The following is a 21,665-nucleotide window of genomic DNA, read 5'->3' on the forward strand; positions in this document are numbered from 1 at the left end:
CAGAGGTAAGATGCCATTGAGAACCTAACCTAAGTTGTGGTTAATTTGGGGGTGGGGGGGGACACTGTGCCTGCCACCGAGCAAGAGGTGAGAATTAAGAGGATGGCGTGCCTCCCACACACTTCACCAGAACATTTCAACCACGAGTTATTGGACTGGCCAAAAAGTTCTTTTTCCTTTTTTTTCCATAGGTGGCTATAGTAGTGCTTTGTTGTCTTTAACTTCATTTGAAACAATTTTGTTAGATTGTATTGTGACAGCTGTCATGTCAGCCTGTGTTTAAAAAAAACTTATCAACATTGGTGAATTTTTGTGCAGCCATTTTAATGTTGAAGATGGAAGAAAACATACAACATTTTTGACGTATCATGCTTTATTATTTCAAGAAAGGTAAAAATGCAACTGAAACACACACGAAAAAGATTAGTGTACGAAGTGTATGATGCAGAAGGTACTGTGACTGATCAAATGTGTCAAAAGTGGTTTGCGAAGTTCCTTGGTACTATTGACATTTTGGCCAAATAATTCTTCGCTGTGGGGCTGTCTGATGCATTGGCAGGTGTTTAGCAGCACCCCTGGCCTCTATTCACTAGAAGCCAGTAGCAGGAGACAGCAACATATTCAAAATATCCAAATCAATAAAACTATTGGTGAAAATGAAAAACGTGCATTTTATTTTACAGGAAAAAAACCATACTGATTTTTAACCTAATAATTCCACACTATTATCAATACTTTCCCTAAAAAAATGTACACTCCTTACTACCTAACAGGACCCCTAGTAGGCTGAGGTAAGTGAGGCATTCCCCTGGGGATGAAATTTGAGGAGGCCCTAAAAAAATCTCAGTAATCAAATAAATTGTATTCTAATGCAAAAGTTAACAAAAAACTGGCACCGTAGGCCAGCTGCTAACTGCCTGCCTTTGTAGATAGTATTTTCAGGGCTGAGATTAGGGTGAGGAGAGGCCGGATCCTGCAAGTGCACGGGAGGATCGTGCATTTGTTTGACATATTGCTTAGCATGCCTGTTTTTTGCGATAATTTTGACTTTTTTAAAAAATGTTGCATTAAAATACTTATCTTGATTATTGAGGGGTGTTTTCCCCCTCCAAACCCATATATCTGGAGATTGAAGCAAGTGCCTGGTCCTGAAAATACTTACCAGTCAATAAAAAAGCTATCCGCAATCCTCAACCACGACTCGAATTAAGAACCAGGCTGGTCGCTGAGCATCCCTCAGTTTACAGATGTCCGCACCACGAGGTCTCCTTGTGACCTGATGGGTTTGGAGACCCTCTCCTCCGGCTTTCTTGGCACGTGTATTAAAATACATTGCACTCTGATTGGTCTCCATTCTGAGCAGCCGGAGTGCCTCCACCACGTGTGCTTTTGCACTTTGGCTGGCGCTATAAAGCGATATCTTTCCGTTCTCAAAGTTATCTGAATGTCACAGCACTGAACAACTCCCCGCAACGCTTTTCAGAACTGAGCTAACCCACAGCGATGTTCTCTCCTGCCACGTCCCTACCCCTCGGCCCTGTGCTGGACATCGGGACGTAGGGTGACAGGACCCGTCCGGGCTGGAGTCACCACGGCCGCGGATTTGTCGCCCGTCCAGTGCAGCTCGCTGTCCTGCGGCCACATCCTTGCTCCGGGCATCGTGTAATCGCGTCTGCGCGTTCCACTGAGTCCGCCGGCGTGAGAAAGGGCTCGCGCCTCTCCCAGGTTCTGACAGGAGGGGACTGAGAAGCGTGAAAAAGCTCCCTGCGCGCCAGTGCGCAGGCGCGGTGGTGCTCAGCGCCTCTCTAGTTCTCATCTGTGACCTCCCGGGCCGCGAGCCGCGCGCTCGGGTGCCCAGTGGGGGGCGCCATGAGCTGGGGGAAAGCCCGCGGCTGCTGTGGGCTCTCTGGGGGGCGTGGTGCGCGGCCTGAGGCGGGCGCTTGGGCCGCGGACCTGATGAAACGGGTGACTGCTGGTGACAGCGGGCGGGCGGGGCGGCGGGCGGCGCCGAGTGCACGCCCTCCGCTCGGCCGGGCCGGGAGGGTCCTGGGGCTCCGTGCGCGCCGAGCCAGGTGGGCTGAGACTCACGACTCGGACGCGGAACCATGCGCGGCCCCCCTGCCTGGTCGCTGGGGCTGCTCGCGAAGCGGGGCCCGCTAGCCTTCGCGTGGACACCGGCCGCCCGCGCCCCAGTGTCCCAGCCGCAGCCGACCGGCCTGGGGCCGCCGCGGCTTTGGGGAGCGGGGCCGGGGCTCCTCGCGGGTGCGGGAGCCGCGCGCGGCCCGTGCCGCTGGACCAGCTGCCGCCCGGGCGGGGGTCCCCGCGGCCCAGGCGGCGGAGCGGGCCTCGCGCGGCTCCTGGGGCTGTGGGTGCGGTCCCCCGGCGCCTTCTTGCTCCCGCGCGCAGTGCTCCCTGGCGGCCCAGCCCTCGCTCGCTCTGCCGGGGTTGAGGCCCGGCGGCGCGGGCCGGCGTTGCCTGCGGCCGCGGCGGACCCTAAAGAGGACGCCCGACTGCGCCCCGCGGCGGCCGGGCGCTCGGAGGCCCGGAAGCTCCTGGGGCTGGCGTACCCCGAACGCCGGAGCTTGGCAGGTAGGGCCCTTCCGGTGCTCGTCCTCTACGTCCCCCTCTGCCAGCCAGCACACTTTACAGAACGCGTAGTCCCGGGGCCTCCGACGGGGGACGGTGCGAGGCCCTGGGCGGCCTGCAGCACCGTGAGGAGGGAGGGGGGTGGCCTTTTTACCTGGGGTGTTGTACCGAGAAGTGCTGCACGGAGTGCCCACCTCGCAGAGGAATGGCTAAGCCTTTCCAGGTGAGCTGGGCACCTGTTTGAAGATCCCTTTTATGTTTGTTTGGTTAGCTTGACACACGTTACCCAGGGGACCGGTGTCTCCTTAGAAATTCGGGTCTGTTCCTCGTTGGCTCTGTCTGCATTCTCAAAACCAGCTGGGGTTTCCCCTTCGCTTATTATTGGAAATGAACTCTAGCCAAAGACACAGCTCTTTTGTATTTTGTACTTAGGTTAATTTTAAAACACCATTTCCTTTAGGCAAGTTTATTTCGCAGTCAATGTTTTTGCCATGTGAAGCAAAAACAATCTTAACCTTTCCAATTCGTCCCAGTGCCTTTGCCACCCCGAGGGATAAGTGGGGGGTTACTTTGCCCCTTTCGGGTGATCGACCCATTACCCATCTGTGAACTCCAGAAGTTTTGAGAAACTGTAGATCACAACCCACCTAAGTCATAAGCGAGTCATTTTAAAAGAAAAATCGAACGTTTTTAGGAACAGAATGCAGACACACAGGAGTTTTTCTATAGCTCATTTTTAGCCATAATTAGAGAAATGTTTAAATGCAAATTTTTTCGGATTTCTCTAACTCTCCCTTTCTTTCATTTTGCGTGAGGCCCTGTGGTTACATTGGTGACAGAGAGAAACCTGGTTTCTGTTTTCTGCTGGGACTTCCAGCGTAGCGGGGGGAGGGGGCAGTGGTGAGACAATCACGTGATTAGAGAGAAACCCGCAGCTGTGCGGAAGGCCTGGCCAGAGGGCCTGGGAGGCTGTCACCTGCAACACCTGACACCCGTGAGGACCCCGCGTTCTTTGCCGCAGAACCTCTGCCCTGGAAAGGACACTCCTCCTGGGGAGTGATTGGCGTTTCCGGCCGGTGGGCGCTGCGGGGGAGGGCAGTGACAGGGGGGACGCTTGGCCTCTGGCTGCGTGTTTGAAGCTTTGGAGGAGTCTCCGTGTCCCTGAGGTATAAAGGGAACTCCTTCCTTGCTTGGTCGTGTGCAGATTTTGTTGGAAATGGAGATCCTTTTTTCTTTTAAAAGAAAGTCTTGAAGCCCTGGTGGGGTAGCTAAGTTGGCTAGAGTGTTGGCCTGATAGGCCCTGGTGGTGGGTTCGATCCCCGGTCAGGACACAAACAAGAAGCAACCAGGGAACGTGTCAAGGAGTGGAACAACAAGTCCATGTCTCTCTCTCTCTCTAAAAAAAAAAAAATCAGTACAAATTTTAAAAAATGAAAATAAAAAGAATGTGAAAAATGAAGTCATACAGGTTTGACTTGGCAAAGAAAGGGAAAATGTGAAACCAGGAGCTCTCACGGACCGAGCTGCTTGAGAGAGCGGCTCTCTCCGATCCTCTCTCCCTCTCCAGTTCTCAGTGTGTGGGCACAGGGCAGGGGCTCTGGGGCCTCAGATGAAGGAGTAAATGATGGTGGGACCGGGCCCAGAGGAGGCCTCGAGTGAGAGACCCTGAGTGCAAGAGGGTGTGGCCACCATTCTGCATGCAACTCAGAGTAAGTGTCCGCACACCCGGTTTGGTTTCGTTTCTGAAATACTAAATGACAAGGTTTTCTGGGTGTCGGGCTTTTCGGGCGCCGCACATGCTCAGCCCTCCTGGGTAGCCCAGCCCTGCCTCTCTGGTGGCCATCAGCTCTTTGCCCTCCTCCCGTGTCCCCACATGTCCTGCCGTGCTGACGTGTTAAGGGGACAGCCTCAAACGAGGCTGTACCTCCTTTTATTTTAAGAAGGGGAGCTATTTTGAGATGCCACACTGAATAATTATGAGCATAAAATTGGAGGATATAAGCCTGGGGTTACACACTAGTTTTTTTAACTTTTTTTTTAGAGAATAAATTTTTTATTCACTCTGTAAGAAATGAGAGGGGCATGCTGTGGAGAGATACACCAGCTAATTTTTTTAACTTTTAAAGCACATGATAAATATATATTGTATCTTGTGAGGAAATCTGATGGAAACACTCTTATTAGGACATACATGTTTTCCCCAGAATTCATTATATTTGATATTTTGAAGCTAATCTGGATGTTGGCATTAGTGGGATTAAGAGGAAGTGAAGGGTCATTATTAATTTGTAACTTATCATAAGAGCAGCTCCAGATGTTGGCACACCTGTTTAAAGTGGTGGAGATGGGACAGTTGTGTGTGTGTGCCTATTTTCTTTTTAGTCAACAGAACAAAGAAAGCTGAGTTGAAGGCATGCCAGTGTTAGTGTGTTAATTCTTAGAAAAGCAAATACAAAAATCTTCTTTAAAATGCACTTGAATAGTAATGTTTTTAGCGGCTTCAGTTTGCAAACATACCACCTGAACCATGTGACCAGAAGACTTTGATCTTAAGTCATTTGTACCAGAAACTTGAAAACCGACTGAAATGTTTACAGATGCCCGCGGAGCACGGTGGGCGTCCCCTCCTTTCCCAGCCCCTCCCCCCAGTCTCACTGTGTTTGGGATTTGCAGCTATCTTCCTGCAGCTGTGGCCTACCAAGTGCTCTCCAGTGTTTCTTCACTGATAATTCCTCATCTTATCACCTTGGCCGGAGGAGTCTTAAAAGATGAAGGGACTCTCCGGAGGCCGGGTGGACCGATAGGATAAGGAGTAATTGGTCCGGGAGCTCTTGCTGCACGTGGCAGATAGAAGCTGCTGAGGTCTCTGACCACCCCAGGGCGTCAGGCTGGGGGCACGTGCATAAAGCTGGGCCGTTCCTACTCAAACCCTGGAAGGAACACAGCCCCACCCCCACGCCTGTCACGTTCGCTTGAGGCCTCTGGGGAGGACCTGGGAGGGCGCCTCTCACTTAAATGCCTGATAAGGGCTTGTGTGGTTTTAGATTTGGGCCATTCTTCGAACCTGATGCCCGCCAGGAGCTTTTGCTGAATTTGTAGTTATGTTTTACGAGGCCACACTGTGGAGTGACCAAAATAGAGTATAAATCCAGTGGGTGCAGTAAGCCAGGCAAGGGTGAGCAGTGCATAGAATGACAGCTTCCCGCGGCCCGCGTCAGGGCAAAGGTTGCACGAGGACAGTGAGGCTGAGCCCTGAATGCAGACCGCTCCGGAAAGCCAGGGGTGCTGGGCACGGGGATCTCACAGAACACACGGGCACGCCGTGCTGGGCAGTGTGCTGGGCAGACTGCTGGGAGTGTAAACTGTGCGCCCGATTTTGAAGGAACTTCGTATGCATAAAGAGTAAAATATCATTACCTTTTTAACCCTCGATTACATGTTGATTAATACTTCGGTTACAGTGGATCAAATAAAATGCATTACTAAAATGAGTTTTACCTGTTCCTTTTACTCTTTTTAACGTGGCAGCTAGAAGACTTTAAGTTACATAGGCGGGCTCCCATGACACGACCACCGGACAGCGAGGGTTGGAGCCCGTGGCCACCCTCCCTGTTGTCGGTGGGCACAGGGCCAAACCGAGCCCTCACAGGCACGTGCTGACCGCTCAACCTTGCACCAGACCTGCTGGGGCTCCGATCTGTGTTCCCCAGCTTCCTCCGTGGGCCTGAGATGTTTCCTGCATGCTGCTTCCCGCGAGTCTCTCAGCTCCTGGCGTTCTCACTTCCTTTTCCACCCAGCCTAGACGCCAGGTTCCTTCCCTTCAGCCTCTAACCCGCACAGCTCCTCTGCTGCTGTGTTCCCTGTGATATCCACCTGCATCCACAGAATGTCCCCTGGACACCCGAACATGTAATGTGACTAAACACCAAAGTTACCTGAAGCTGCCTTTCGTCCTCTGTCCCTTCTCTCGGAGTGGGGCCACTGAGTGAACGCCTTTGCCAAAGCCGGGCATGCGGTCATTCTTGACTCCTTGCCATGGCGACGGTAATAAAGGGAATAGCTCGTGTTTACTGCTTACTAGGCACTGGGCACTGCTCCGGGTGCTTTACATGTGGGTTTAACCTACTGCTCACAGTGTCTCCATGAGGGACCTGGCATTTTTATTGCCACTTGACAGATAAAGAAACTGAAGCACAGAGAGGTTCAGTGACTCATGGTCACACAGCCAGGTGTCAGAGTTAGGGTGTCAACCCTGTCAGTCTCAACTTCAGGCACAGCCCCCCAAATGCCCCCCAAATCCAGCATACTGTAGAGCCTAACTCTTAAAACCATCTCTAGTCCTTGCCCCCCTTCCTTATCTCCTCTGCTCCCACCCTGCCTCACCCTAGCTCCCCCTCCCCTGACCAGAACAGTGTTTCAACTGTCCATCTGTCTGTCTGCCTTGTGTGAGCCTGCAGTGCTCTCTGTTACGCATGCAGCCAGAGTGGATTATTTCAGATGCAAATCTGACTCTGTCACTCCATAACCTAAGGCCCTTTCAAGCCTGTTTTGCTGCAAATTCCCTAATCTGCTGTGTGATCTAGAACCTGCTACCTTTCCACCCTATTTTTCAGTACCCTCCCCTGTGTTCAGCCTTTCTGCCCCCTGAGCTGCCCTAACCCCAAGGCTAGGTCTGTGCTTCTCTGCTTGGAATGTGGGAAGACCAGGAAGTTCGGCGTGGTTCTCAGACTGTGGTTCTGTATTATACTAACTGGGTGGCTAGCTCGCTTCATTGCCTGTCTGTGCTTGGGTTTCCTTTCGGAAAAACCCGGAATGATAAGGTTGTAGGAAGGGTTGAAGGAGATAATCCATGTGAAATGTTTCAGATGGTGCCAGGACTCCTAGTGCCGCGTCTCTGGTCCCTGCAGGGCAGTGGAGATAGCTGTGCCTATTCAACAACCAGGTGACTCATTAGACACTCTACCCCCTGCACAGCCAGTGGTAGGCAAGTCAGCTCCCTCCTCGCACCCCAAACCTCTGTCCTCGCACAGGCTGTCTCCCAGAGCCCTTCTACCAGCAATCTGCATTTTAGGTTTTCTTTCCTCTTTCTTTTGAGGGATATTTCTTCCACCAGATGCCACAATTCAGTAGGAAAAGGGTAACAGAAGGATACTTTAAACTACCTGTCAAGAGACAGATAACAGATGTTGCCGAGGTCCCTTCATTGTGGGACAGGAGCTAGCAAGAGACGTAACCGTGGAGAAGACGCAGAGAAGATTTCAGGGTTGCAGGGTGCTCGGCGTGTGGAGTTTAGGGAGAAGTCTGAAATAGATATGGTACTAGTCTAAATTATTCATTGATGTCAAAGGCGATGATATGTAAGAAAACTTGGATTAACAAGATCCACCGAAAGCTGAACAAATCTTTTATTTTACCTTTGCCTACAGTCAACCTGTAGGAGGAAAGAGGCAGATGGCAATAAAACAAGCTGATCATCTTTTTTTTTAAATTAAATGGGGAAAAAAGTAAGGGGATATCCTGGAATGAGTTTGGAAGTAGCTAAATTCCTTCCTCTTTGTATTATTATCATTACTGTGTAAGAACTAGTTTTGGCAATCAAAATCGTGGGACATTTCACTCATGAGACACAGATTCTTCTTTTGGGATCATAACTTTGATTTAGAACTAAAGGAAGAAGGGAGAGAGGGATCTTTACAGAATTTCACATATATCACACTTCTGGCCGCATTTCCCATGGCAAAAGAACAAACAGACTTGAAAGGTTAATTACCAGGGAAAGATGAAACCCGAGGCTTTCAGGTTAATCCCTGGCTCACTAGGACACCTGTTTCTGGAGCGAGCTAGTTCATCCCGGTCGTGCCCTGCAGAACCTGGAGCTAGACAGCCTCCCTGCCCTTTGGGCTCACTGTCCTTCTTGGCAATTGAAAACAAGACCCCAGTTCTCGCAACAAGATGAAATGGGCCTTGGCCAGGTTCGCATTATTTAGTTCAATTGTGATTATGGGATTTTAAGCCAGATCCGGGGACTTTGTGGCTGTGTGCAAAGCAGTCAAGTCACTTCCCCTTGTACTTTCTGAGCTGCCAGATCTTACGTTCCTAACTAGGCTGCTGAAGACCTTTGGTCCGATACACTTCTGTGCCTCCCATGTCAAAGTTCAATGTGTGTATTCATTCATTCAAAGTTCAATTCATTCAAAGTTCAATTTATTTATTCATTGGAATTTGGGTCTGACGCTTTTATGCCTCCATCATCGAAGTTCAGTTCATTCTTTATTCAGCTTTTATCATGCGCCTGTCTCTGTAGGCAGTGGAGTAACAGCAGAAAACACACAGAAATCTCTATGTCCTCGCAGACAGACGAACAGTGAACAAGTGGAACATCCAGAATGCCCGAAGGTGGGATGTGCCGGCAGAAGAAGGAAGAGGGAGTGAGGCAGGCAGCGCTGGGTGTCTGCACTTGACACCAGGCAGAGCCGTCCTTCTAGAGGGGAGGACGCAGACAATCTCAAGCAAGAGACCGATTGTGGGAAAGGTTCCCTACTTATAAGGTTCACGTTTCACCTAGGGCTCTGTTTGCCAGCTAAGTCACCAGTTGGCCCTGAGTTGACTCTGTAGTGTTTTTGTTCAGGTTACATGAAAACAATGCCTTTAACTGAAGTGTTAGCCTTAGGCCAAGCAAACAGAAGCAACTGCGATTTGCAGGGTGTGGGGAACGCTCATCTCTGGGGGCTCATCCGTGCTGTGTTCCCCTAGGAACCTCCCTGGCCACTGACTCTCGAGTGGTGGTGGCACTAGTTGGGTTCCAAATAGGACCAGAATCAAGAGGTTCACAGTGGCACACGCCCAGCCCACCAGTCTCCCAGCACCACTCTAAAGAAGGGACCTGTGTTACCTGCTTCTGGCTACTCTCCCAAGATGTTCTGTGTGTATGTTTTGTTTGAAAGACCAAAGAAAGAGCCCCCCCCCCACCAATGTTAATTTCTGTGTCCTTAACTTTTTTCACGAACAGTGTATCTTGGTGGATTGCTCATGTCCATACCTACACTTCTCTCATTCTCTTCAAAGACTCCGCAATATTTATAAAAGAAATGCTCCGTGAGTGATTTACCTTGTTCCGCCTAATTAGGATATTTTGAATCTTTTGCTGGGATGAACAACACTGTATTGAAAATTCTCAAATGCACAATTTTGCATACACACACAAGAGTGTATAAATTAAATTCATAGAGGGGGGATTGCTAGGTCAGAGGGAACGTGCGTTTACATTTTGACCGAGATAATCAAATCGCTACCAATTGCAATGACACCGTTTGCACTCCCACTGACAGTGTAAGTGCCTCTTCCCACAGCTCACCAGCTGGCGTGTTATCCACCTCTGACCTCTGCCAACCCTGCAAATGGAAGGTGGCATATCTTTGTAGTTTGTGTCCTTCTGATTATGGTGGCAGTTGTCTGTGGCGTGTACTATTCCTGACTGAATAGTCCCAATATTTTCTCTTTTTTTAAAATAAGACTCTATCCCCTTTTTCAGGTGTGTGAACAGTTGGATTCTTCCTTATTTTCACATCAGGCTGATATTCTGGCACTTGATTCCCCAAAGCAATAATATTAAGGACACAGCACATGTGTAATGGATGCCCGTGACTGCTTTCCGAAGTGTATTCCAAGTATTTTGAAATACTAGACAGAAGCAAGAGCTTTACCTGCATAATTTGCTGTATAAACTAAGACACATTTAGGTGCCAGGGACTAACGATGAATAGCAGGAGTGCAGGGAAAATATCATCTGAGATGAGCAGCCGGATCAAGAGGCAGAAAGGCAGGCCAGACTGAATGGTGTTGCTGGCTCTGCTACTCCTAGCAAGGAGGAGGTGCTCAGGTTGGGGTGATGCGGACCGATGTTTTCCGTGGTGTAGGGTAAAGTCATTCCCTCGCTGCAGTTACCCTGCTCATTCTGGCCCTGGAACCCCAGTGGGGTTCCATTTACTCAGGGGTCTGGGAGCCGAAGGGAGGAAAGTCTCAGCACCCTACCCCTCCGCTGAGGGGCCCGTGACCCTGAGGGCTGCCCGTGTTTTCCAGCCGCGGTGGGATTCCTGGCCGTGTCCAGTGTCATCACCATGTCTGCCCCGTTCTTCCTGGGGAGGATCATCGACGTCATCTACACCGACCCCACCACCGACTACAGCAGCAGCCTGACCCGCCTCTGCCTGGCGCTCAGCGGCGTGTTCCTGTGCGGTGCCGCGGCCAACGCTGTTCGTGTCTACCTCATGCAGACTTCAGGTGAAAGGGCCCCTCGTCCCGGGGTCTCCCAGGGAACGTGAAGGGGAGCCGTGCGGGGGTCGAGCACCCCAGGCCCCAGCCTTTTCCTCTCTTCTGCATCGCACTCCGTGGGGACACTGGCCCAATGCGGGAGCTGAGAACTGCTCTAGATCAGGTGCTCTCTTCGCAGTTTTCCTTCTCCTCGAATGGGGGGAGTTGAGCGGTGTTTCTGGGAGGTTTGAGAACAAAGCCTGCACTCAGGAGGCTGGACTTGGGGCCCTCTTTCGGGCGCTGCCCCAGACTTTTGCTCCCCCGTTAGTAGGAGCGGTGTGGTGGCTAGACGGCGTTTGTGTCGGGCCAGGCCGTCAGCAGGCAGGGGACTCCCACAGCAAGGGCTGAGCTCTGGATGCCCAGCTCTAAGTCGGTTGCTTGCCATTTAGCTAATAAAATAAATGCTCAGTGGATGAGTAACCAGTTGTTACCGTTTAAAAGTTCAATACGGAAAAGGGTTGCCAAGGAAGAACACGATTAGCTTTTGAACACTCGATGTAGTGAAACTTCCTTGTAAACGATGTGCTTTAAGGCTCTCTCGGTCACATTATGTTGACATCATCACTGCAGCCTCTCCTCAGCATCCACACTCTGCAGTTACCAAGCGTTACTCGCACCGGCCTGTCCATCTGCCAGGGCTCAGGCGAGTCTGTTCGCAAGGGGTCAATAGGGCACCAGATGTCCCCCAAGGCTGCGGCGCGGAGGAGGGGTGGCGACATCGGGCCAGGCTGCTGCGTGTCAGGAGTCGGGACCCAGGCCGATTCGGTTTCTGTCTGCCTTTGCAGGTCAGCGCATCGTGAACAGGTTGAGAGCTTCGTTGTTCTCCTCCATTCTGAGGCAGGAGGTTGCTTTCTTCGACAAGACGCGCACCGGAGAGCTGATTAACCGCCTCTCCTCGGACACCGCACTCCTGGGGTACTCGGTGACCGAAAACCTCTCGGATGGGCTCAGGGCCGGGGCCCAGGCCTCTGTCGGGGTCGGCATGATGGTATGTGAGCCCGGCTGGCGCTGAGGCCTCCTTGGCCCGGCTGGGCCTGCGCCAGGCCTCGCACGCATGTGCGGAGCTCCACTGGGGTGAGCTGCTCTGCTCCCTCTGCAGCTGCTCAGCCCAGAGCGCGGCCACAGAGGCTGCAGGCACGCAGAAGTGGCTTCTACCCACACGGCCTCCGCGGCACCTCCGTTTCCCCAGAAGGAGATCTTATCTGCAGAACGGGCCATTGGGTCTAGGAGAGATTACATTGTCGCCTGGGTTTTCTGAGAAGGCAGGGAGGCAGAAGAGGGCAACAGGTGGCAGCCACCCCTGGGTGCTGAGCAGTGGGTCAGGGGAAAGGCAGGCGGTCACCCACCCTCCCCCAAAGGTGGTGAAACTGCCTTGCCATCTCGGGGATCAAGGGCGCACTTCCTTTCCTCTCAGAGGAAGGAGGACCAACTCCACCCTCCCACACACAGAAGTAGGTCTGCCCTCCTGCAGGGGGCGCTCTCTCCACCCCCAGCCTTCTTTCCTTTCCTGACGAATGGCCGAGCACCTGCCACCCACTTGCCTCACTCACTCGTGCAAACCACGTTCCTCCCGAGGCCCGCGCTGCTGGTCAGTGGAAATGGGGTGCAAGCCACATGCGCAATTTAAAATTTCCCAGTAGCCACTTTTTAAAGAGCAGAAGGAAAGATGAGATTAATTTTAATGTATTAATTTTACTTAATAAAATATTTTATAATCAGTTCAACATGTAATTAATATAAAGTTATGAATCAGGTATTTTATATTATTTTTTCATATTAAAATTTCAAAACCAAAGTGTGTATTTTAATACTTAGAAAACATCTCCATCCAGATGTTAAATTTTCATTGGAAATACTTGATCTTTATTCAGGTTTCATAAAATTTGCCGTTGAAAAAGGAGATCGACCTACCAAGTTTTCCAAACATACTGATAATTTAACCAGTGACTAAATAGAAATGGAGCATGCGTTCTTAAATTTTAATTTTAGTTAGTTAAAACTGAATAAAACTAAGAATTCAGTTCCCCAGTCACACTGACCACATCTCAAGTGTTCGCCAGCCGTGGGAGACCACCAGTTTGGACAGTGTGGTTCTAGACCTCTAGAGCGAGGCCTGGAACTGACAGTCCTGTCTCACCAGTGGAAACGCTGGGGGTTTTGTCCCACTGAGCGCTGCGGCCAGAGCAGAACAACGTGCTGCCGGCGTGAGCCTTTAAATGTGACTCACGGAACGGAAAACACCTCTGCCATCTCGCACTTTCTCAGCCACGAGAGAAGCAAAACTCTGAAAGAAGGCCCCTCCTGCATTAAAGCCTCACATTCAAACATCAATAGTTCTGGGGCTCGGGAAGAGCTGGGAACCTTTTTTTGTAGCAATTAGCTCAGTTCAGCTGGCTGGTGAGAAAGGGCCTGTCTTGGCTCAGGCCAGAATAACAAAGCACCTCAGCCTGGGCCGCTCAGACAAACAAGAGATGTATTCCTCGTGTCTCTGGCGGCTGGACGTTTCAAGATCTCGGTGTTGGCCACGTAGGTTCGTCCTGAGGCCTCTTTCCCTGGCTCCTAGGGGGCTGCCATCTTGCTGCACGCTCACGTGGCCTTTCCCCGGTGCTTGCGTGGAGAGAGCAGGCTTTCTGGAGTCTGTTCTCTTAAGGGCAGTGATCCCATTGGATCAAGGCCCCACCGTTACAACCTCATTTCACCTTAATTGCTTTCTTAAGGACCCCATCTCCAGATATAGCCACGGGGGGGGCCGGGGGGGGGTTGGGGCTTCAGCATATGAATGTCGGGGGAACACCAACATTCAGCCCATCACGTGCCTTGAAGGCTGGCACCCCCTGGGGCCTGGCCTTCAGCTCCGGAGGAACAGAAGTGTGCTTCGCTTCTCCCGCACGGCTAGCTCCCTGGATCGGGTTCACGGTTGGCCTACTCACAAGAACCTAGGGATGTCTATGCCCTGCTGCCCATTTGGCGATTCAGACGCGGGATCTTCCGTCCTAGCATCCAGGGGGTGTTCCTGCCACTCCAGCATTCCTTGGGGTGACAGGACCCTGCGTTCGGCTTCAAAAGCTTATTACTGGGGGGGGGGGGTTCTGAGACAGACCACACAGGCACTGGGGAACCCCGAAGGGCTCTCCTGCCCCACTGCAGGGGACCCCCATGCGCCTGGCTCACTGGGGCTCAGGGGCATTCAGGCCCAGACCGTCAGGCCTGCCCTGATCGTGTCTCCGCCCCGGCAGTGGGGTCCCTCGTCCTGGTGCCCTGCTGGACCGTGCGGCCACTCTGCTCGGGGTGGACCATTCCTGCCTCGGGGCCTGTGTGCGCTTGCTCTCCTAAGACCACACGAGGCCTGAAGTTACTCCCTCCCTTTCATCCGCTGCTTCTCCACCTGTCAGCTTTCCTCTCCCCTCGGGTGGAACGCCACGCAGGCCCTTTCTCTCCCGGGCCCCGGGGAGAGTGTCTGCTGCAGGCAGGCATCCCGCTACAAGCTGTCCAATGAGGAAACAGATGGACGATTGGTGGTTCCATCCCTTACTTTACATTTCAGCCTGCAGCTTTTTCTCAGCGTTTTGGGACAGCCCCGCACTGATGGTACTATTGTCTGTGCAATTGAGATGCGGCAGATTTTAATAACTCGGTGAAGAGATGCTAGTACCATTTAAAATACAGTCGCCACGTTGTAGGGTTGATAGGAAACCCCACCACGTTGCTTCTAGAAGCCGGCTGTCCCTTCTTTGAGCAGCTCCAGCTGTTAGGAATCTCCTCCTGATGATGAGTTCAGATCCACTGAGCCACGGAAACCACCAAACTCTTCTTCACGTGTTACTGATGTCCCCCCTCCACGTCTCTTTCGTGTGTCTGTCACATGCAGGTGTTTGGGTCTCTGCCACCTTGGTCATCTCAGTGGGACCCATTGCCCTGGTTCAGTGTCCCTGACGTGGTCCAGCCCTGAACACAGAATTTCTGGTGTGGCCTGGGCGGCATGGGCCCGATGGGCCTCCTTCCCTCGCTCCCGCCCTGCCTCCCCCCTCTCTGCTGCCGAGCGGCAGGGCCCAGTGTACACAGCATTGTACCGGCCGTGGTACAGCGTGGAGGGTAGAATACTGCCACCCTTTCTCCAGCAGCTCTTGTCTGCTCACATCACTCCCGTGTGGCACGCTGAAGACTCACGGGTCTTGTGAAGATTGAAGATGCCTGAAAAGTCCCACCAGTGCAGGGCGCACGGCGCTGAGACACTGCCTTCAGGCCTGTCTGCACATTGAAACACACACTCACTCACCTACAGCAGATACTGAGAGTTCCTTGCTACTCTGTGGACCGAAGACCTTTTTGCTTTTGTTTTCAACAGTTTTTTGTCTCACCTCATCTGGCGACTTTTGTTTTGAGTGTGGTACCTCCCATATCCATCCTCGCCGTAATTTACGGACGATACCTACGGAAACTGACCAAAGTCACTCAGGATTCCCTGGCGCAAGCCACTCAGGTAAAGGCCCTTCCTTGGCGTGGTCTCCAATGGGCTTGGGTGGGCGCAGACCCATGGCACCAGTGGGCAGACCCCAAGGGATCTGCTTTTCAAAAAGTTCCAACTTTTCCTTAGTTTCACCCCAGGGTCCTAGATCCCTACAATACTCTGCCTTCTAGACTAGATTACTGCCCACATGTCAAATAGACCCAACTTAACTTGGAACACTGTACGGATTTCTTACTTCTTACCATCACTATTTCTAGTAGAACAAAAAAGCTAGTCATTTTTTCAAAACTTTGTGGATGACGCTCTGTTCTTCATGAATTAATAAGGGTAGCTTTGTACTGCTGTCCATGTTGCCTTTCAAAAAATTTAAAATAATTGTTCTATTTTTATATTGCAAAAACCATGAATGTTTCCAATTGAAAATTTAAAAATGTAAAGACGAAAAATAGCATGTGTAATCCTACTTCTCAATTATTATTAACATTTTGGACTTTGTCCTTTTAATATTTTTTTCCTCCACGTAAAGATGTATTTCCGTATCCAGCTACCTACCCTCCTGTTTATCTGTCTTCTACCTTTGTATATGATGTGCATGTGTATAGCTCTGTGTTTCCAAAAATAAGAATGTTCTCTAGATCCTTTGCAATCTAATTGTGACTTAGTCATGTCTCACAAGCCATTCCATCGATAGTGTCTTAAAAATGAGAACTATCTTTTACCTGTGTCTCTGGAACTCTGGGAATGTGGCCTTGCTCCCCCTGAAATGGTTTTGTTATTCTCCCAGCTAGCTGAGGAACGTATTGGAAATATAAGAACTGTCCGGGCTTTTGGGAAGGAAAGCACGGAAATGGAGAAATACAGCAGCAAAGTGGACTACATCATGCAGTTAGCGAGGAAAGAGGCGCTCGCCCGGGCCGGCTTCTTCGGAGCTGTGAGTACAGCCTTTTGGAAAGAGGGAAAAAAGATGTTGCAATTAGCAGAGATTTTACTCTGTGACTCTTGCCATAAATAGAAAATGATTCTATTCTACCTCGAGACTCAGAATTGCCTTCCTTAAAATATTTTTGTGAAAGAAGAAGAAAACAAGAAAATGTAACTGGAGAAAAGGCAATGAATGGGTGGGGAGACCGAACAGTGAGGGACCAGGCCCTGGTTCTCAGAGCGTGGTCCAGACTGGCCGCATCCGCTTCACTGGGAGCTGCTGGATTGGACTCTCTGTGGCGGGTAAGGGGGGCGGGGGGTGGGGGCAGGGCGGCAGTGTGTGATTCACCGGCTCCTCCACGTCACTCTGGTGCAGGCAGTTTGAGACCTGCTGAGGAGTGACCAGGAGAGCTTCCGTGTATTTCAAGAAGAAAGTCTAAAACAATTGATTACAGGGAACTCACATTGGACACTGAAGTAGAGAGTCACCATGAGGGCAAATGCATAATGCGTTCAAACCAGAAACAATTTTAGAGGTGATTCAGTAATGGCCGCGACTCAACAGATGGGGAAACAGAGGCCCGGAGAAGGCAGCGCTTACCAGGGACCACCCAGCCCACACAGGCCGAGGTGGGCCGGAGGTCCGGCCTTTGCCCAGTGTGTCACGTGAGAACATACAAACACATGTGCTGGCTGTGTGTGTATTCCCTCCAGTTAGGGAACGAATCCCTGATACGAGTGTTTCCTCTGCAAACTGAGCAGACAGAGTAAAACAGGAATCCAATGGGCGATTTAGCTTCCAGGTTTCCATGCCGATGAAATTCCTCTTTCAATATTGCAATATTTCAAAAGTATTTTTATTTGAAATTTAGATAAAAACATAATATTGTGGAAAGATCTTGCCGTGCTAATGAAGTGCAGAGAGGACATGATAGTCCATTTTAATGCCTTTTGCATTTGGGGTCTCTGGTCCCCCCTGACTCGTGTGTTTTCTTCCTCCGACAGACGGGGCTCTCCGGGAACCTGATCGTGCTGTCCGTCCTGTACAAAGGAGGGCTGCTGATGGGCAGCGCCCACATGACCGTGGGCGAGCTCTCTTCCTTCCTGCTGTACACGTTCTGGGTCGGGCTAAGCATTGCAGGTATATAATCTACATGGGCTCGGGGAGTTACACGGAGAATGTCAAATTCCAGTTTCTGGAACAAAAACTTAACTTTCCTGTTACTCCATCTCTCAGCAATTTACTCCCCCTGAAAAAGCCATTTTCTAGAAAGTCATTCCAACTTGACTTTAAAAGAAAAAAGTAAGGATATGAGTGTGATCCTCCCAAGGAGGCAAGCGGTTGCTTGGCTGGGAAGTTTAGGATTTTGGGGAGGCCACTTGCCCCTCACTGAGCTCAGGGCCACTCGGGCGCAGCATCTTCTAACCTGCAGAGCTCGTTGCTCTGCTCGTGGAATGAACGTGGGGAGAGAAAGGACGGCGCTGGACAGGTGTGCGCACAGGGAGCCCACCGGCCTGTGGGAGGGACCGGCCTGTGGGAGGGACCGTGTCGTGGTTGGCAAATGGCTGGGGAATGACAGCCCTTTTGTGCAAAGTCGAGCATGTCCGAAACTAATGAGCAGTCAAAAAGTACAGATTAGAAAGCATTTGAGACAGAGTGGCTCGCTCCTGTCGAGACTCTGTGAGCTCAGCTCCTATTGTCCTCTCCTGGGTGAAGGGAGACAGAGCCGTGTGACGCCTGGGAAGTTCCGGCAGCTTTCCTGCTTCCCCAGCCAACGGGGCGAACGGCTTCCTGCTTTCTGTTTTTCTTCCTCTTTGAAAACCAAGGTGGAAAGGTTAGATAAATAGCTTGAGGTCTGATGGATGGAACTTGAGAACCCCACGTCAGCGTGAGATTTTATTTTCAGAATTTTGTATCTGCTGGTTAAAGGTAGAGGCTATTCCTTAGGCATCTGTGGACAAGCAAGGGTGTCTGCTAGGCTGGGGTTTCCAGAGTGCCCAAAAAGCAGCATCTGAGTTCTGGCCGGTTTGGAGAGAAACCCGATGAAGACACTTCAGGTGGCCGAGTGATTTGAGGAGCGGGAGGGTGAGGCGGGAGGACCCAGGACAGCTGGGGGTGTGCTCTTTCCTTCCCGTTCCCCGGGTGAGCCTGCTGGGCGGTAGGGTCCCACAGCTGTGAGGTCGTGTTCCTTAATGTCTCTTGTCCCACCTCAGAGTGGGTCTGCCTGCCACCACTTCCCTTTCTGTGGCTTTTCCATTCACATTCCACACGTGTGTGCTGTCAGCTTCCTCATCTCGTGTTTTCTGCCACCGTCCATTTGTTCTTTCTCAGTCGCTCCTCTCCCCCTACCCTCTTTTCTCCATACTGCTTGACCTGAGAGAAACTACCTCTGGTCTTCATGTAAGTGAAATCATATAGTATTTGTCTTTATCTGACTTTTGGACTCAGCATAATAAACCTCCAGGTTCGTCCATGTTGTCACAAGTGGCAAGATTTTACCCTTTTTTATGGCTGAATAATATTCCATTGTGTACATATACCACAGCTTCTTTATCCATTCATTTATCAACGGGCCCTGGGATGCTTTCATATCTTGGCTATTGCAAATAATGCTGTAATTAACACAGGGGCGTGTATATCTTTCCATGTTACTACTGTTTTCATTCTCTTTGGATAGATGCCCAGACGTGGAATTGCGGGGTCATTTGGTATTCTATATTTTTTATATTTTGAGAACCCTCCACACTGTTTCCACAGTGGCTGCGCCATTTGATGTTCCCACCAACATTGCTCGCAAGTTCCCCTTATTATTTGTTGACTTTTCGGTCATAGCCATTCTGACATGTGTGACAAGACATCTCATTGTGGCTTTGATTTGCATTTCCCTGATAATCAGTGATGTTGAGCATCTTTTCATGTCTGTTGGCCATCTGTGTGTCTTCTTTGGAGAAATGTTTGTTCAAGTCAGAAAGCCCAGAAATAGACCCACAGTCGTACGGTCAATTAATCTACAAAGAGCGAGACAAAAATAAACAATGGGGAAGTGACAGTCTCTTCAGTAAATGGTGTTGGGAAAACAGAGTACATATATGCAAAAAAGATTTTAAAAGTGGATCACTTTCTTACATCATATATTGTACAAAAATAAAATATATTAAAGACTTAAATGTTAGAACAGAAACCATGAAACTCCTAGAAGAAATCATGGACAGAAAACATCAGTCTTAGCAATATTTTGGGGGCTGTGTCTCCCAGGACAAAGGAAAGAAAAGAAAAAGTCAATAGGACTACATCAGACTAAAAAGTTTCTGCACAGTGAAGGAGACCATCAATAAAACAAAAGACGACCCACCGAATGTGATGAACGAGGCTTTGAGAAGAGATGCTTAGAATATTTAACATTTCCAGATTCCCGTTCAGGTTTCTGGCCTAGGAGAAGTTGAATGTTTGAGTGCCCAAAAGGGAGGTTTGGTTTTTGTGGATATGAATTTAAAGTGAGTATTGGGACATTGCATTTTCCTTTTAAGCATAGGATAAGCATCATATTTCATTTATATTGCTGTTTTCGACTAGGTAGGATCTCCTGCATAACACTGGGACTTTAATTCAGCGGCCAATTACTATGGCTGTATGTATGTGTAAATCTCCTGATCAGCCATTAAGTCCTCATTAGAAATCAATGAAATTGGAGGAGTAGAAGCTGAAAGAAGACAAGGGTAAGAGACAGGGAATTCTGAACACGGCTTCCAGGTAGCTGCCTCCAATCCTGTTTTGAAAGTAACAGGTTTTATGTTGCAAGCAAGTCGTTACCCGTCCCGGCCGGCAGTAGAGGAGTAGCAGCTGTTTCCTGGCACCAGTGATGGATCTCAGCTTCCCCTCCTCAGGTCTGAGCTCTTTCTACTCGGAGCTGATGAAAGGACTGGGCGCCGGGGGACGCCTCTGGGAGCTCCTCGAGAGAAAGCCTGAGCTTCCTTTCAACGGTGGGTCTGCAGTGCGTTCGTCCCTTTGCGCTGGGATTTAACTAATGTGGCTTCGGACAGTTGGGCCAGCCTCCTGCCCTGCATGGGAAGGACGGGCCTCACAAGGACGTCACCCCCGCCAGTGGCAGGAAAGAGTCATCAGAGGGGCGGGCGGGAGGCGAGGAAGGACAGCTGCTGGCCGGCCCGGGGATGCCCCTGCAAGCGCAGGGCTGACCGCTGGGTTGCCACCCACTGTTCACTTCCCTGCAGGTGACTGGTCACCACAGACAGCAGGATGGCAGCCCAGGTGTGCCCGGAGGAAGGGCCCTGGACAGTCCACCAGATTTGTTCCCTTAGTGACTTCGATGTTTGTGTGGGGGACCGAAGAGAAGGAAGAGGCATCTCACGTATAAAACCCTCGAATGTCTTGGCTTTTGGACATGGGGTGGGGAGTGCTGATACTAATGGTCTCGTCTAGAGCCGTCTCCTCCATCGGCTGCTTCCCTGGAAGCCAGCGTGGGGGAGAAGAGGCTGTGAGCAGTACCCACTCCCCAGGCCTCACGGCTCCTGGGACGTTAGTGAACACCCGGCATTCTCCAGGATCGTGGGCCGGAGGAAGTAAGCTCAGGGTGATACCAGGACAGCATAGACCCCTGACCGCCCCCCCCCCGCCCCCCCGCCTGGCTCCTTGGCTGTCGTGCAGTGCCCACGTGCATATCAACATTCTCTCAAAGCACTGACGGAGAGTTGGTGGGATCGGCCCTGGGGCGAGCAAGCCACAGAGGCAGCAGCACAGGGGGGTGGACACCGGCCCCAGGACTCGGTGGCTCGGGCAGGTCGTTGTCTCTGGGCTGCAGTGTCCAGTCCATGGAGCCGGGACAGTCATTCCTACTGCTCAGGGCTGTGGGAATGAAACAGGGCAGCGCATGCGTAGCGCCTCGGACAGTGTGCCTGCAGGAGCAGGCTCAGGGTGCGCCTCAGACGGAGGCCTCTTCCTGACCCGCCCAGCAAGAGTGCTGACACCGGGGCCAGCCGACGTGGGGCGTCACCTGCAGTCAGACGGGTGGGAACAGAGGTCAGCTGTGACTCTGGTCTTTGCGATGAGTAATTAGTAGTATTCCCTCTTGTGTTTCAGAGGGACTCACCTTGAACGAGAAAAGCTTCCAGGGGACTTTGGAGTTTAAGAATGTGCATTTCACCTACCCAGCCCGCCCAGAGGTGCCCATCTTCCAGGACTTCAGCCTCTCTATCCCGTCAGGGTCCGTCACCGCGCTGGTCGGCCCCAGTGGTTCCGGCAAGTCAACGGTGCTCTCCCTGCTGCTGCGGCTGTACGACCCCGTGTCTGGTGAGTCTGCCACACGGTGGGGCGAGAGGGCTGTCCGAGCCCTTTTCTCTCCTGCGCCCCGAAGAAGGGTCAGGC

At 51.2% G+C, this 21,665-nt stretch overlaps 1 protein-coding gene across 1 annotated transcript in view; it reads left to right on the forward strand.

The window, feature by feature from the left end:
- The first annotated feature begins 1,902 nt into the window (after nucleotides 1-1,902).
- ABCB10 (ATP binding cassette subfamily B member 10) overlaps nucleotides 1,903-21,665 on the forward strand; it is a 30,880-nt gene continuing 11,117 nt past the window's right edge. Inside the window, exons 1-8 of the mRNA XM_045861188.1 lie at nucleotides 1,903-2,589; nucleotides 10,666-10,866; nucleotides 11,682-11,884; nucleotides 15,242-15,376; nucleotides 16,149-16,295; nucleotides 17,291-17,426; nucleotides 20,171-20,266; nucleotides 21,381-21,590. Of these exons, the coding sequence (XP_045717144.1) occupies nucleotides 2,106-2,589; nucleotides 10,666-10,866; nucleotides 11,682-11,884; nucleotides 15,242-15,376; nucleotides 16,149-16,295; nucleotides 17,291-17,426; nucleotides 20,171-20,266; nucleotides 21,381-21,590 (1,612 nt within the window). The 5' untranslated portion in view covers nucleotides 1,903-2,105. The remainder of the gene's footprint in view (nucleotides 2,590-10,665; nucleotides 10,867-11,681; nucleotides 11,885-15,241; nucleotides 15,377-16,148; nucleotides 16,296-17,290; nucleotides 17,427-20,170; nucleotides 20,267-21,380; nucleotides 21,591-21,665) is intronic.

Source organism: Phyllostomus hastatus, unplaced genomic scaffold (genome assembly GCF_019186645.2).
Source record: "Phyllostomus hastatus isolate PE091 unplaced genomic scaffold, TTU_PhHast_1.1 phas_contig_148, whole genome shotgun sequence".
Taxonomy (NCBI): domain Eukaryota; kingdom Metazoa; phylum Chordata; class Mammalia; order Chiroptera; family Phyllostomidae; genus Phyllostomus; species Phyllostomus hastatus.